General features: G+C 41.2%; 2 protein-coding genes across 4 annotated transcripts in view; one reads left to right on the forward strand and one right to left on the reverse strand.

The window, feature by feature from the left end:
• Positions 1 to 16,217, forward strand: part of PRKG1 (protein kinase cGMP-dependent 1) — a 1,242,412-nt gene that overhangs the window by 320,212 nt on the left and 905,983 nt on the right. The gene's annotated exons all lie outside the window — the stretch shown is intronic.
• On the reverse strand, positions 3 to 16,068 carry LOC309859894 (uncharacterized protein). 2 transcript variants are annotated; one of them, XM_082721094.1, is made up of 4 exons: positions 15,480 to 16,068; positions 9,961 to 10,050; positions 7,515 to 7,634; positions 3 to 241 (listed from the first exon to the last, which is right to left on the reverse strand). In XM_082721094.1, exons 2-4 carry the CDS (start codon positions 10,030 to 10,032, stop codon positions 86 to 88), a joined length of 348 nt encoding a protein of 115 aa, XP_082577220.1. In that variant the 5' UTR covers positions 10,033 to 10,050; positions 15,480 to 16,068; the 3' UTR covers positions 3 to 85. The 2 variants fall into 2 exon arrangements, 1 of the variants encoding a protein (XP_082577220.1); XR_014309026.1 differs by lacking the exon at positions 7,515 to 7,634.

Consider the following 16,217-nt stretch of genomic DNA (forward strand, 5'->3'; position numbering starts at 1 on the left):
AATTTGTAAATTGTAAGGTCTTAAACGGTCTCAATACTTGTAATAGTTACATTGTACTCATTTACATAAACACTTACATTCACACCTAATTACCAAGCAGTGCAGTGACAATCATGCTGGTGATTGAAAATACACCAGACCTACTCTTTTGTAAGCTCTTTGAATTGCAACGCGAAATTTCCTTCCTTTGGTTTCCATGTTGATAGTGCCTTGCTTGGGGACCTTGGTCATCTACTGACAACTGAAAAGAAAAATACAGGTTATCATCATAGAAGAAATAAGCATTCTATAGAGGTAAAAGGTGAGACAATATTTCCAAGATGCCCACTGGTTTTTCTAGTGGGGACCGAATTTGTGTCTTCATAGGCTAATCATAAACTTTACACTGGTTCAGAAATGACTATTTAAGTCATCAGAGCAAGAGCAGGCCATCACTGAATTCTACAACTCAGGCTATGGCCTTATTGATCTCACATTTGTAGCCTTGAGTTGGTTTCTGCTCAGGCTGTTTTTCTAAAATAACTATAATTACTTGAAAAATCAAACAGGCAAATATTAACTTGCCCTGGATATGGTTTTCAAACTGCATTAGAGTGGAGAACAGTTTGAAATGATGCTCTGTATACCAGCATTCAAATTAAGTAGGAGAAATGAGTACTCATCCCTTAAGATTCTGACATGTTCTTTCAAAATACTGTGCAAATATAAGATTTTTTTCCCCCCAGTGGAAGAAAATGATTTCAAATGTAGTGAAAGATATCATAATAAATGGTCATTGCTGGTCTTCATGATTATAGTATACTGTAAAATTTAATGTACTTGACTTTGGCACTGCAAATGTATGAATTTTGTAATTGCTCACGTGAGAGGTGATCAATTACACTGGATGTATACACGGGCAGGGGCACCTGGGTGGTTCAGTCTGTTATGTGTCGGACTCTTGGTTTCTGCTCAGGTCATGATCTTATGGGTGATGAGGCCAAGCCCTCAATGACCTCTGAGCTCAGTAGGGGAGTCTGCTTGAGATTTTCTCTCTCCTTCTGCTCCTTCCCCTCCCCTGCACTCACTCTTTCTCTTTCTCTCGTGTACACATTCTCTAAGATAAATAAATCTCTAAAAATATACAGAGAGCAAATAAGCAAACAGAGCAAGTGCCATTTCTTGTTCTGGTAAGATAAACTGCTTTGAACAAGCTCATTTTGCAGATTATAAAGGAATAAAGAGACTTTGATAAAGACCACAGTATCTTTAAGGGAGGTTAGAGTATCTTGATCCCTGACTTGGAATGTTAGTGGTAGGAGGGCCCACTGGTTGAGTTTTTACCATATTTGAACATGGCTAAGCACTGTTCATCTGTGTAATCCTGGCAGCAACCCTGTGGGAAAATAGAGCTCCGACTGTCTAAGTAAATTTCCCGAGACCACACAACAGTAAATGGCTGAGATAATTTTCAGCTGCATGTCAATTTCAATGCTATTTCCACTGTCATGGAAGTTTTGCACGACTACGTGAAGGTCAAGGAATGAAATGTCAGAATACTTAAGTGTAGAGATTTGAGAGAAAGCTATACAGTTTGATGAACATGAGCATTTCAGTCAGGAGGGAAAACAGTGATAAAATTATGTGTAGCAGTGAGTAGGTCATGTTTGTCTTCGTCTGACCCGTATCTTCATGCTTTCGTGGCCCATTCATACCACACTTGGTTTGATATTTTTCCCCCAATTTGTGGTAATTGGGTTTGTGTCCCGTCTCAGAACAGATGGTGTCAAATGCCTGAGAATCGAGGACTCAGACAACTAGAGGCATCCACAAACCATTCTTATCTGCCTCACAGAGGAGTGGGAACTAATATTTGTCTGTGTTTTCAATGAACTTTGGAGTTTGCCTCATTTTAAAATCCAAAACAGGGCACCTGGGTGGCTCAGTGGGTTAAAGCCTCTGCCTTTGGCTCAGGTCATGATCCCAGGGTCCGGGATCGAGCCCCGCATCAGGCTCTCAGCTCAGCAGGGAGCCTGCTTCCCCCCTCTCTCTCTGCCTGCCTCTCTAACTGCTTGTGATTTCTCTCTGTCAAATAAATAAATAAAATCTTTAAAATCCAGAACAGAGCACCCTTAAGAGCCTTATGTAGATGACCCTTTGGGTAAAGTATGTGCAGAGAGTCTGAAGCTGATGTGTGAGAAGAATACTTTGTTGAACAGAAAATTAGAGAAATAATGACGGTGAATCAAATGAAAATTGGGTTGATGTTCTTAAAGCTGAAAAAAATATGGTTTTATTATTTTAAGAGTTAAGAGTTTTTAGATCACGTGTGGAATGTTTTGTTCTGCCTAAAGAAAAAGTGGACGAAAATGAATTGTTACACTGGTATCATTATTGATGCCTTAGGACACAGGACACTCTGGTTTCAAATATTAATATATTTCCCAATTCCTTCTAGAGGTCTTTTACAGAAAACGTGAAGCAGCAGTCACTGACTCATGACATGGCTTTTTTTATACTTGGGAAATTGTATAAAAAGGAGTGGGTGGTCAAACATCTTTTGAGCTGGGTGCATTAAATGTGCTCCTGCTTTATCTGACAGCCAAGAAGCCTTCCCACACACGATCTGCAGCCGCACATGGAAGATCCCAGGGGATCTCCGTGGTCGGGGTCAGCTGGCAGGTGTCCACCTGTGGGATGTAATCCACTGGGTGTGGAAAGGCCTCTCTGTCTCAAGAAGATAATTCCCTCCTCCCCCCCCCCCACCCCCGGAGCTGCAGGTTATCAATGAGTTTGAAATCCCTCCAGACAACTCAACTTTGGAGTCACCTTCAATTTACTTTGGCTTTTTTTTTTTTTTTTTTGAGCATCAGTCATGCATTCAACTCCTGATAGATTTATATAAATTATATATATGTATATGATATATAAATTATATATTAAAATAGATTATGTATAAATATATAAATTTATATATCATATTTAATTATATATCATTTATATATACTTATGTTGCACATGTGCTTGTGTGATTCTTATAAGAACTCTTTCTCCTAACACGACCAGCATGCCACAGGTTTTTTCAAAGTTAACTGAGACTCACATGTATATAAAATAATTTACTGTTAGAGAAGAATGCCAAGGACTCTTTAATATCTGCTTCTTTTTTTTTAGGTAATAATATCTTTATAAGCATTTTTCTAAACCACTGTTTTTATTTCTGACAATTTTTTAATGTGATTTTTAAAAATTTAATTTCTTCTCAGTGTAACAGAATTCATTGTTTATGCACCACACCCAGTGCTCCATGCAATATGTGCCCTCCATAATACCCACCACTAGGCTCCCTCACCCTCCCACCCCTCCCCGCCCCTTCAAAACCCTCAGATTGTTTTTCAGAGTCCACATTCTTTCATGGTTCACCTCCCCTTCCAATTTCCCTCAACTCCCTTCTTCTCTCCATCTCCCCATGTCCTCCAAGTTATTCCTTATGCTCCACAAATAAGCAAAACCATATGATAATTGACTCTCTTTGCTTGACTTATTTCACTCAGCACAATCTCTTCCAGTCCCATCCATGTTGATGCAAAATTTGGGTATTTATCCTTTCTGATGGAGGCATAATACTCCATAGTGTATATGGACCACATCTTCCTTATCCATTCGTCTGTTGAAGGGCATCTTGGTTCTTTCCACAGTTTGGTGACTGTGGCCATTGCTGCTATGAACATTTGAGTACAGATGACCCTTCTTTTCACTATATCTGTATCTTTGGGGTAAATACCCAGTAGTGCAATTGCATAGGGTAGCTCTATTTTTAATTTCTTAAGGAATCTCCACACTGTTCTCCAAATTGCCTGCACCAACTTGCATTCCCACCAACAGTGTAAAAAATTTTAAAGTCAAAGCATGACCCAGCACCTTTACCGGAAGGGCGGGGCCTTCACCTTACTCATCTTCATTCATCGCTGTCTTCTAACCATGCACATACAGACAACCTTGGCCCTTGACAGACGTGCATGACGTTGAACAAGCATAACAAATCCTAAGCAGAACAAGGTGGTGACAAGTTAAAGCGTTGAATGGGAGAACAGCAACTAACACTCGGAAGTAAGAGAATCAGTGAGCCGCCGGGATAATGAGGACGCTAAGGCAGGCCAGGCTTGAAGAAGATCAAGCACATGTGTGACGATGGGTCGCTCTGAGCGAGAGAAGTCAAGGAAAACCTGAGTCCCATTCTAAACATTGTTCTCCTGGTACTGAGCTTCTCGTCCACCGTTCCCTGTTGCCTGACGATTCGTCAATGTCTCTTCATTCCCTATAGAGTAGTGTTCTTGGCCAAGTTATGCCTGGGTCTGATCCAGCCTTTCTAAGGAGAAGGTTCTTTCTTGTCATGATCTTTCTTCACACATGCCATTTCCTTTCTCCTTCTCCCCTCCTTTTCATACACCTCCTCCTCTTCTTTTTTTTTTTTTTAATTGTGTTATTTTTGTTTGTTTGTTTTTAGATTTTATTTATTTATTTGACAGAGATCACAAGTAGGCAGAGAGGCAGGCAGAGAGAGAGGAGGCAGCAGGCAGTCCGCTGAGCAGAGAGCCCGATGCGGGGCTCGATCCCAGGACCCTGGGATCATGACCTGAGCTGCAGGCAGAGGGTTTAACCCACTGAGCCACCCAGGCCCCCCAATTGTGTTATGTCAGTCACCATACAATATATCATTAGTTTTTGATGTAGTGCTCCATGATTCATTGTTTATGCAGAACACCCAGTGCTCCATGTAATATGTGCCCTCCTTAATACCCACCTTGCCTAATCATTGCACCTGCCAGCCCAGCATCTTCTGCAAGTCCTTCTCTGAGTTCCCACTCTGCTGGAGTATCTCATCCAGGCTCTGGAGTGTGGGTTATTTGATACAGCATTTGCATCTATGTGTTTGCCTGGCTCTCTTCTCCATTAGACTGGGAGCACTTTGCAAGAAGGAATTACGTGGTACTTACTTATTTATCTTTAACCTCTTGTTTAGAGGCTGGGGCATGGCTGGCATTCAGTAGATATCTGTTCCATCAGTGAAAATACAGAAATTTATGTTCCTTTGCCCGAAAAGTCAGTCCTTTTCCAGCCTAGCCTTCTAAAGATAGGCTGGGATGCCATAAGAATTTGGATAAGTTTCTTACTTTTCTAGGTAAGATGGAAGAAGGGGATGATGACTGTGCCTACCTCCACAGGTTATTTGTAAGGATTACCTGAGATAGTATGTGAAAGACACTTAGCCTAGGATTGAGTGGTTGGTCTATAATGGTCTGCCTCATGATATTACAAATTTTTCAAAATAGGTGGGTTTTTTAAGTTTTATGTAAGAATTTCCGAGATTCAAAATTAATACATGGTAAAGACTATCAATGCTGTGGAGATACCAAAGAGAGTCAGATAAAAGTGGGCTGGAGTCCTGCAGGAGGCAGAAAGTTGGGCACCTGAATGCAGGGTAGGACACCAGGGGAGCATTCCAGTGAAGGAACTAGAAGGAGAGGCACCAAATGAGAGGATATGAGCATCTTTTTCATTAAAAGCTTTCCTGCACAAAATTCTCTGAATGAGGGGAAAGCCCGAGTATATTATGTTTAAATAAACAAAAATGAAGGGGCACCTGGGTGGCTCGATTGGTCAAGCATCCACCTCTGAATCACAGCTCAGGTCTCAATCTCAGGGTCATCAGTTCAAGCCCCACATTGGGCTCCACAAATGAAACAAAACAGAAAACCAAAAAAACAAAATGCTGGCACGTTTTATGAAAGTTCTTCTTCTCTGCCGGGGTTAACAATATTTTAAATTAGAGATTATCTGACAAATGGCCTAGAATCTGAACTTAAGTGTCCTCTGTTGGCTTTGTTGATGAAAGTCCTACATTGTTGATTAGCTTTCATTGTGTCTAAGACAAGACATTTTCCATGACAGTTAAATAATCGCTGTAATAATACCCCATGCAGAACTGCTGGCCAGCTAAAATACGCTGTCATTTCATTTATAAGCATGCACCATGCAAACTTGCGGCAATTTTGTTATTAAAATACACAGTGTCAAAACTAGTTTCTGCCAAATTCCTGCAGAGTCTGAATTCTCTTCCTTGAGAACTTTCTAGAGAGCCCAGCCTCTACTTGCTTTCCCACATGCTCCCCAGAAGGAGATTTTGAGTGTACGAAGTGCTTTTGCATACTAATTAAAGGGCTCAGGCCAGGTCAGTGTGCTCATTTCTGCTTCTGTTTTCTCCTCCCCTGAATGGGATTCACTACGGAGCTCCATCCCTCTAGGGAGAGAGTATGCAGACAAATGAAATGACATAGCCAAACTCTTTTATATGTCCCCAGAAGAAAAGAACCAAGTGCATCTTTCTTTGACCCAGTTAACAATTTCTGGGCTGCTATGTGCTGCTGTGGGATTTGTCATGCTGTTGTTAGTCTTCCTTCTTTCTTGTTCCGTGGAGTATCATCAATTTCATGCCACTCTCTTAGGCACGTCAGACTGGTCAACAGAAGGGGGAGTCTTTATTCTGTGTTATCAGACACCAACCATCTTTCAGAAGCTTTGACCTGAGGATCGAGTTCAAGTGTGAGTCCAGGATTTATCGCTCAGGCATCTGCCTACTCAAATGTGTTGACTCTCTCCTGAACTGCTACCCCCACATGAAACAGAACTAGTAATCAAATAGCCATGGCTTTGCACATTTTGCCACGCTGGAATGGGAAAGTTGCACTTCTAGCAAACGAATGAAAAGTTTCAGAAACAAAATAAAGGCAGCGTGCCTTTTATAACTCATCATTTCATCCTTAAACACTTGGGAGTTAATCCCTCCTTCTATCAGGTTCAATTATGACCGAAGTAATTGAACAGTAAGTAAATCAAGAATTTTAAGTACCTGTAGGTACAATTTGACCCAAGTGTTGTTTTTGGGTTTTGAGTAGCAGAAGAAAACACTTTACTTGCATTTTCTGGGAAGCAGAAGAACTTTTTTCCTGGAAGATAATATCCTTTTACTGCACAGAGGTTGAGAGGGACTTTAAAAACCATTTTGTTTAATTTTTTGTGCATATGGTGTCATTCAGTTCTTCTGGACAAATGATTCATTGGGAGAGTATGGAAATCAGGTAGTGTGGTCAAATGAACCTCTTCACATATGCAGGCTTCAGTTATATAATTTTAAACTAGTTAGTTAAGTCCTCTAGACTCAGTTAGCTCTTGTGTAAGAGGGACGCGATAGCGTGACTTGGGTGGAGAGCGAGATTCAGTGAGACAGTGGGTAGAACATTCTCTGCACAGCGCCTCGTCCATGGGAAGCACACTCTAGTAACCATGTGTATTGTTATCTAGAGGGTTGATGAAATGACTTTCTTTGGGCTCTGGGGACACTAATCCTTTCATAATTAAAAATATGCGGTGCCAAAGCTAGTAAACCGCAGTGGGTGGGGGGTGTCTTAGGAAAACTCCCAACACAATAAATGCTGATTTTCATGCAAGTCTTTACGTGTGTGTTGTGCACTTACGGCACGTGTTAGTTGCATAGGCGGGTTCCCGACGCTCAGGGGTCCCGTGTGCCCTGCATCAGGGACGGTGCGGGATTGTACCATCACCGCCTTCCTTCCCCTGGGCTCATAATTCTTTACCTGGAGAGAAAATAAGTTGGAAAAAGAGAATTCAGCTTTGCTTGTCAGGTCTGGGACCAGTGACAGCTCTGCTTTTCTACATTCCTGAAAGCAGCTTCAGAGTCGATGTCAAAAAACAAAACCAAAAACCCATCTCTCACCCTGAGAGCGTCAACACGGCTCAGTCTGGTCGGTCACTCTTTTTCTTACCCTTTTGTAAACCTGGAAAGAGCTTCTTTTTGCAGTTTGACATGAGTCAGGTCTCTGGATAGTGAAAAATAAAACAAAACTGTCTGCCCTTGAAATTGATTCTACAGTCTTCGCCGGGCCAAGGATTTACTTCCCTAGACAATTGTGTGCCTCTCATTTCAGTGCCTCAGGACAGCCAAGAAAATACAGCAGCACAAGATAACAATAGTAGCGGAAGGCTCAGCTGCTGCTCTCCAGAACACATAGTAGCATTTTCTGGGGCCTGCCTGTGTGCCAGGATGCGGGATGCCAGCTAGGTCATTATCTTGTATATATGCACAGGTGTAGATCATCAGAGTCTATGGAATGTAATATTTTAGAAACCTAGATCTTCTAAAAGAAATCCCCTTTATAAAAAAAAAAAATCCCCTTTATTTAGATGAACTATTGAAAGCTAAGGTCAAGTATTATTTCTCAAAAGCCTATTAGATGTTGTAGCATTAGCTTGAATCCTAGACTGAACCAGGTCACATTTTCATAAGGGACAACTTTCTTCTTCCTTCCGAAAGCTTGTGTACACTTCAGTTGCCTTTTTCTTCTGCTGTTCCTAAGAGCTGGGTGTTATTATCATTGTTTTAATATTCTTTCAAAAAATGTTTACAAGCATTAATTGAGCAGTTCATAGGTATTGTGGGCACACTGATGTAAAGACTTTAAATATATTATCTACATTGAATGCATTAAGTACAGAATATCAGGAAACCCACAAGCAGTGAACACTGTTTTTTATATTATTTACCTATGAAAAGAAAGGGGCACTCAGTGAACTTAACAAGGAGAAAGAAATGTAAAGCCTCTCTTGTAATTACACAGATACTAATTGACAGAGGTAGGACTTAAACTCAGGCCCGTCCAGCACCAAAGCTTTGACTTGTAAACATAAACCAGGTGACACAAGGTCATGTAAGCAGTAATGCCATAGGACAGGTACATTTTAATGTAAGCAACACCATGCACTTTACACTTCCCTGAGGATGCCTTCATGGAAAATCTTTTGTGAGCATTCTACTCCCAGATAAAATATTATTATTATTATTATTATTATTTTAAAGTTTTTATTTATTTGACAGAGATCACAAGTAGGTGAGAAGCAAGCAGACAGAAGGGGAAAGCAGGCTCCCTGTTGAGCAGAGAGCCAGATGCAGGGCTCAATCCCAGGACCCTGAGATCATGACCTGAGCCGAAAGCAGGGGCTTAACCCACTGAGCCACCCAGGTGCCCACCCCCCACCGGATAAAATATTATTATGATGTGATGTGTTTACATATAACTGTTACAACAACCTTTGTATCTATTACAGAAAAATGTAATTAAAATTGAGGCAAGAAGCTGTTTCGGCTTCACAATAGTCCACCTAACTTACTTAGCTAAGGATCGATTAATAGTCTAGACTCTAGAATTAGAAACCCTTGGGTCAAATTCGAACTAATCTAGAGACAGCTATTTAACTTTCTTAAACTAGTCTTCTCACCTGTACAATGGGGATAGTAAGAGCCCCAGGTTATGGTAAGGATTGCTTGATTTACTGCAAGCAACACATTTAACACAGTGCCAGGCATATAGTAAGAGACTCCTGAGGATTAGTGGGGTTTTTGTTTAATAATAGTAGTACTAGTAGTAGTAGTAGTAGTAGTAGTAGTAGTAGTAGTAGTAATGACATATCTTTCTGCATTCAACAAGAAGTCAACAGTCCTTAGAAAAAAAATGCTCTGACGTCTACTTTTAGAGGACAGAAGGACGTGATAAAATTTGCCAGAGATTGGTTGTGATGAGGTCCTAGGGACCTTAGGAAGCTGCAGGTCCAACCCCTCTTGTACCACATGTCATGACTTAGCCGCCAGATATTTGCAGCGTGCAGGTCAGTTTCTGGAATCATCTAAGAGCACGTGACCCAAGACTGCCAAAGAGACACAGGGTTATACATGTCTATTAAAGGACTCAGATTATTATCTGAAATGTAATAGTCTGTAAGTTCTCAATTTATTTGACTGCCCATACTTTAAATGGCTTAGGGAAAAGGTAAAAAGTTTAAATGCAGCTACTGACCTCATTTCAGCTTTCAAGTCTGCTTACATGTTTTTCAAGTGACCGCACTTACCAGATCACAGAGTTCTTGGGTTATCGACGTGGGTCCGGATACGAGGTCTGCCATTCCCAGGACGCCTTCCATTTCTCCAGACACACATTTCTGAAGATTATGAAACATGGCAGTAAATAGGTTTCTGGGACAGGACTACATCAGTTCTGAAGTAAATTGTCTTTATTAATATCCTGCAAATTATCAAATTAATGGGGAAGAAATATCTGAGTAATTACTCCAGGGAGCCTGCCAGATACATTTGAAGTTTGCTATCTTTGTCTTAAAAAAAAAAAAAAAGCTACTTTTATTTCTTGATAGATGGGCACAAGGAGAGATTAATTAGAGTAAAAGCAAAAGTGATTTTCAACCTAACGCTTTCTTTATCATCATGCAAGCCTCTACTCAGTGAGTTCCATGGGAGTTGGGAGATTAACTTTTCCAGCGCTCTCTCATTTGGGCATAAAGGATTTAAATTTCTTAAATATCTGCAGTGTTCTCTATAAAACAAAACAAAACAAAACAAAACAAACATACAAACTTACCTTCTTTCAAAAAGTCAGAATGAGTGCATGGAAGTTAGGAAATGATAATTAAAAAAAATTATAATCATATTCCACGGGTGGGGTCTCTTGTTTGTGTGCAGACCCATGTGCTCACTTCTTAGTTATTGTGTAGCTCATGAAAATAGTATTCTCTACCCTGAAACACTGTACGAGAAACTTTACAAAATAAGAATGGATACCACCCAGGTGTCTTGTGGAATATTTGCATCTAATTGAGAACTAAAGAAACAGAAGCTAGCTCCAGAGAAGGAACAATGCCAGTGATTAAGTTGTCAGGTTAAAGAAAAGCAAAACAAGATGTCAAAAAATGTGTTTTGTTTTTTTTTCCAATAAGTAATTAAGAATTATTTCTCCAGCTGGCTGGTGTCCCTGTGCTTTAGATTACCCACAGGGCTTAATGGGTGCTTTTGAAATACCATACCAGAGAGGAACTGCAGAAAGGTCACGGTTGTCATGAATTGCGATTATAATCACCAACAAATATTTACTGAACACCTCTTCTGATCAAGGCGCTCTCTTACGTGCCATCATGCCCTCAGATGAATATCCATGTGGTAAATAGTTTGTGACCTGAGAGTTTAATGAAACACTTACCCCATCAAGATAGATGGGCATCCATTGAGTCTATTAAAATAGGATTAACAAATAGAGAAATGTGTCTGGCATTTTTGAAGATTTTTTGAATCAGTTTGTTTCTTTCCTCTAGACCAATCCTGAAATACTTTGAAAAAATATTTTTTTTCCCCAGGGGGGAAAACAACCACAGCACAGGAAACAATGACCTAAATTCACAGGGGGTCCATGAGAGAAACCCCATGCATTGGTTTTGATGAGTTCAAGACATCACTTGGGGAGCCTGGTACAGGGCCTTGATAGTGACTGATACAGGTTTCCTACCAAAAAAAAAAAAAAAAAAAAGTCACCTTAGAGTAGGTGAAAAAGATAAACTTTTCAGAACTTTTTAGTAAACTTTAGTTTAGCTGCTTGAATATATTTCAAAGGCCAAAATTTAGGTAAAAAGGTCTGTGGAATGGGCCATTTTGAGCAGAGGAAGAATCCATTTAACATGAGGATAAACAAGTCATCACAATTAGGTAGTGATAAAAAAAAAAAAATGGAGGTGAAGTGAAGGCAGTCATGGCAGGCAAATTTCCACAGTTACATGGAAGGGGAGAGAGTGGGTTTTTGGCTTCTGTGGATCTTTTGTTCTCACCACTGAATCAGTGTGGTTTCTCTTTGTAGGTGATCTCACTGGCTGCTGTCATTGGCATCTCTTCCCCCTAGGGAAGTACAGATACTCTCCCATCTTACAGGAAAGGAAACTGAGGCTCAGGTTATATAACTTTCCCCAAGCCACACAGTGGTGGACCCCATGGTTCTGCCTAAAGATAGCACATTTGTAATCCCTATTTCAAATCTGCTTCTTCAAGCTGCTGGTCTAAAGTCCATCCAGTGTTGAAGGCCACGGCTAACGCAGACATAACCTAGGCTTGGAGATAATGTGGAGTCACATCCCACCTTGGCCACCTGCTCGCTGTCTGACCTGGGATGTCTCACTCAATCAACCCCCCGAGTATTGCTTTTCTGTCTACGGCCATACCACCCTGAACGCGCCCGATCTCGTCTGATCTCGGAAGCTAAGCAGGGTCGGGCCTGGTTAGTACTTGGATGGGAGTATTGCTTTTCTTGGGGGGTTGATTGAGATTTCTGAGAAGGCAGCAGAAAGAGGGGAGACAGAGCGCCAGCTATCTGCCAGGCGCTATACACTTCATGAATGAACTCGGTGGGCTTCACAGCATTGACTGCAAGGTGGACAGCAGTGATATGATCAGCTCCAGTTTTAGGTGAAGAAACAAAGGTCCAGAGAGGCTGAGTGCCCGCAGTCACCCAGCACGAACAGGGTGGGCATCAGATGCAAACTTGCACAGCATCTGGAGGGAAAAGTGCTCAGCACAGGCTTGCTATCCGAGCCACTAAGCGTCAGTGCCCACTCCCTTCCCTGTTCTTCCAGAACATTTATATGACAGCATTCTGTGGGCGCCCGGGTGGCTCAGTAGGGTAAGCATCTGCCTTTGGCTCAGGGCATGATCTCAGCGTCCTGGAATTAAGCCCCTCATCAGGCTCCCTGCTCAGTGGGGAGTCTGCTTCTCCATCTGCCGATCCCCCTGCTTGTGTTTTTGCTCTCAAATAATAAATAAAATCTTAAAAATGAATGAATGAATTAATGAAAATAAAAAATAAAAGCATTCTGGATCTTCTCCTGGGTTTCTTAAAGTAAGAGAACACTGATGTGTAGGCAGCTTCTGACTCCTCAAACAAGTCCCTGATGTGTTCCCTCAGACAGTAGCCTAGTGGCTAAGTGGCCCTCATTAGAGCAAGGAATAGGGGCTCAGGGTAGACCTCCCACTCAGGATGTCCCCGTACTCACCTTTTATATTAAGGGAGGAACAAACAAGTGTGTACCTATGAGCTTAGAGGCAGCAAAAAGTTATTTCCTGATAGTCTTCTTAATCCCTCCGAATTTTAAAACCTCAGTCTGGAGCTGTAATAGTTTAGTTCCTCAGTGCTTGGTGGCTAGTCAACTTGTTATTATATTGGCTATCTTTATATATTTTTGTTCTGTTATTTTTTGCTACGTTATATAAAAGGAGATTTTCCCAGCCCCAGGAATCTAAAAATAAAGCTGAATTTTTAAATGTTTCTAAAATATTACTTACCAAAATAGTTTGCTATTTATTCAAGCTGTCCAAGTTTTTATGGTTCTTAGATATCTGTATTAAAATACTTTCCTCAACGTTTTCAACTAGCTTCCCTGGGGAAATTCCAAACAGCTCTCTTTATAAAAAAAAAGAGTTATTTTTGACTATTATATTCTTCAATCACTAAGTCATTTTCGTGGCCACTTATAAAAATTAATTGAATATATTTTTAAACCCTCCTTCAGTAAGTGTCAGGTATTTCATCTGTAGGTTATTTTCCTTCAGAGATTGTATGAAATGGTAAATTATCCCCAGATTCTCTGCAGAGCAACAGAAGAGCCCGTCTGCCTGATTTGGGATTCCAAACTTAAACTGGTTTCCCTGGGAAGGCATGGGAGATTTATGAGGAACTTCTCTGCAGAAGCAGAAGGAAAGTCAAAGGGTACATTGTGGTTTCCCAGACTTCAGTAGGTTTCAGAGTTTCAGAATTAAAATATGTATTTCTGGCCCCACATGCAGCTGTATCTCATTCAATTGGTCTGGGGTGGGTCCAGGAATCTGCATCTCTGACAAACTGTTGGTTGACATTGGTGTTCATGGCTGTGAACTTCACCTGGAGTAGCTCTGCTCCATGAACTTCTCACAACCCTCGCTGGCCAAAGGAGCCCTATTAAGTGTGCAGACCTGCCCTACCCACAGAAACATGAGCAGTTTCTGAATTTTTCTCTGCTCTTCTGTGGAATGACCAAGAAACAAAAATTCATGGCACTGTCAGTTAATGGAAATCCGTACTTTTTATTTCTAGAGTAACAGTCGGCTTGGCAAATGTACAGTACACACATGTCTCTTAAAGTAGTATTTCTATCATCTATTAAAACATAAACCATTTACCTCTTGTTACAAATATTTGACTTCACTTGCTTCTCTCTTGAGCCTTATAAAAAAACCAGAATCTCCACCCCTAAAATCTGACCAACTCCACTGTATAGCAAACACCATTTGGCAAAAAGAAAAAAAAAATTCATACCAAAAGAATCATTTGTGAAAATCTTAATGAAGCAAGAATGCCATACATTTTAGAATATTTTAGGCTTTAAAATGTTACTCTTTCCTGATATCTAACGTACATTTTACTAAATCATGGTGATAGAAATAGGAATCTTGACAACTATGATTTTGGAAAAATTTCTTGGCAAAAGCAATCATTATGCAATTTTCAGGTAAATGATTGAAATTAAAATGCACTGTGCATTGATGGCGGAGTCCCACGTTTGCCGGGAATTGAAGGGTCGCTGTTTGTAGTTGCAAGTGTGCCTTGAAAAACAGTCCTCTGGTCCAGGGTGCTTTTATGAGGGGTGCTAATGGGTATAGCCTTGCGTGTCACTCAATGGAAAACTGAGCGGCTGGGTTACAATTAGACCTCAGAGCTGTAAGCTAATAAGAGAGGGTTTTGAGGAAATAGAGAGAGGAGCAGGAAAGGCATCTGGAAATGCAAACTGCAGCCAGAGCTCAACTTTGAGAATCACAGTAGAGCAAAGATACAGCTTTGCTAGTTTGGGCAGAGATTTTCTTTCTGATTTTGCTGGTCTCTGCACACTCAGAGCCCTGTTTGATGTCAGGAGTTGTAATGTTCTGTTTTTCTTGTCTTGACCCACAGTGGGCAGTACTTGATGTGCTTGAAATATTTCTCAGATTTGGGAGACCCGGGTGTCTCCATCGGTTGAGTGTCTGACTCTTGATTTCGGCTCAGGTCGTGATATCAAGGGTATGAGATCAAGTCCTGCATCGGACTCCATAGTCAGCATGGAGTCGGCTTGAGATTCTCGGCCTCTTTCTCTCCCTCTGCCCCTCCCCCCCACAAAAAGAAAAAGAAATGTATCTCAGATTGAGTACAAGGCAAGGGACAAGGGTCTACGGGAGATGGGGAGGCTACCATTAAGAGACACAAAATGTAAGAAGAGGTGGTAGATGAGAGCAAGAAGCGAGGAAGAAAGAAAGAGGAGAAACCCAGATGAGAAATTAGGAGGGAAGCAAGGAAAAGAAAGAAGTGGGAAGGGACAGAAGAGAAAGAAATAGAAGTAGGAAATTCAGGGACAACAAGGCAGCTCTTGAAGAATGAAGATACCCCAGGCCTTGCTAGGATGGGCTTGGAACGCTCTTACACCCCTGCTCCTTCCCGGGTCCCACACACTCCGATCTCCAGCCAGTCCTGGTTTTTGCCCACAGCAAATCACACCTGGCTTTCACGGGCAGCTTATGCCTCCAACCTGCTTACCTTCCTCCGTAGATATGATCGTCACTCCTAGTCTATTTCCTTTTATTTGATCTTCCCAAACAAGATAAAAAGTTAGAGGGAACTGCCGACTGCCTTTTAGTATGAGCCAGGAATTTGGTTTGAGACTGCTGGGAAGCTGGAATGACAGAATGGAATGAAGACAGCTCCGCAGCACAGAGAGACGTCCCCTTACTTTAAAGGAGCATCTGACTTGTGTTTAATTCTGTGTCATTCAACAAGGCTCAGTGCTTAGCGAACGTTTGCCTACAACGTGGCTGATTACAAAAGGAGTGGGTGTGGGCCTCTGTTTAGGGGTGGATTAGGTTCCAAGAATTCATTTGTGAAAGTCAATTGCTCAGAATTTCAAATGCACTTGCCCACAGAAATAATGTTAGATGGTTGTTAGGTGGTTCTGTTTCCTCATATTCAATCCATAATGTAGCCAAATTATATTTGAAATAAAGAGTGGGAAGGAATATGGTAAGAATACCAAAAACCAATCCAGGGAGAAATTGCAGTGTAACTGAATTAAAAATTTATATTCAAATTATCTAAATTCTGGTGCGGAAGCAGAGACTGCCTACTGGCTGTGGGACAGAGGGGACAGACTGTCACCTCTCTCTTCCCACCTTGGCATGAGAGGCTAATTGATCATGATCTCAGTTTCCGTGAAGCCCTCAGCCTCAAAATCCTTTCCCCAGACAGGGCTGGTATCACAGTCACCCCTGATACAGGAGA

Source organism: Mustela nivalis (genome assembly GCF_964662115.1).
Source record: "Mustela nivalis genome assembly, chromosome: 2".
Lineage (NCBI taxonomy): Eukaryota > Metazoa > Chordata > Mammalia > Carnivora > Mustelidae > Mustela > Mustela nivalis.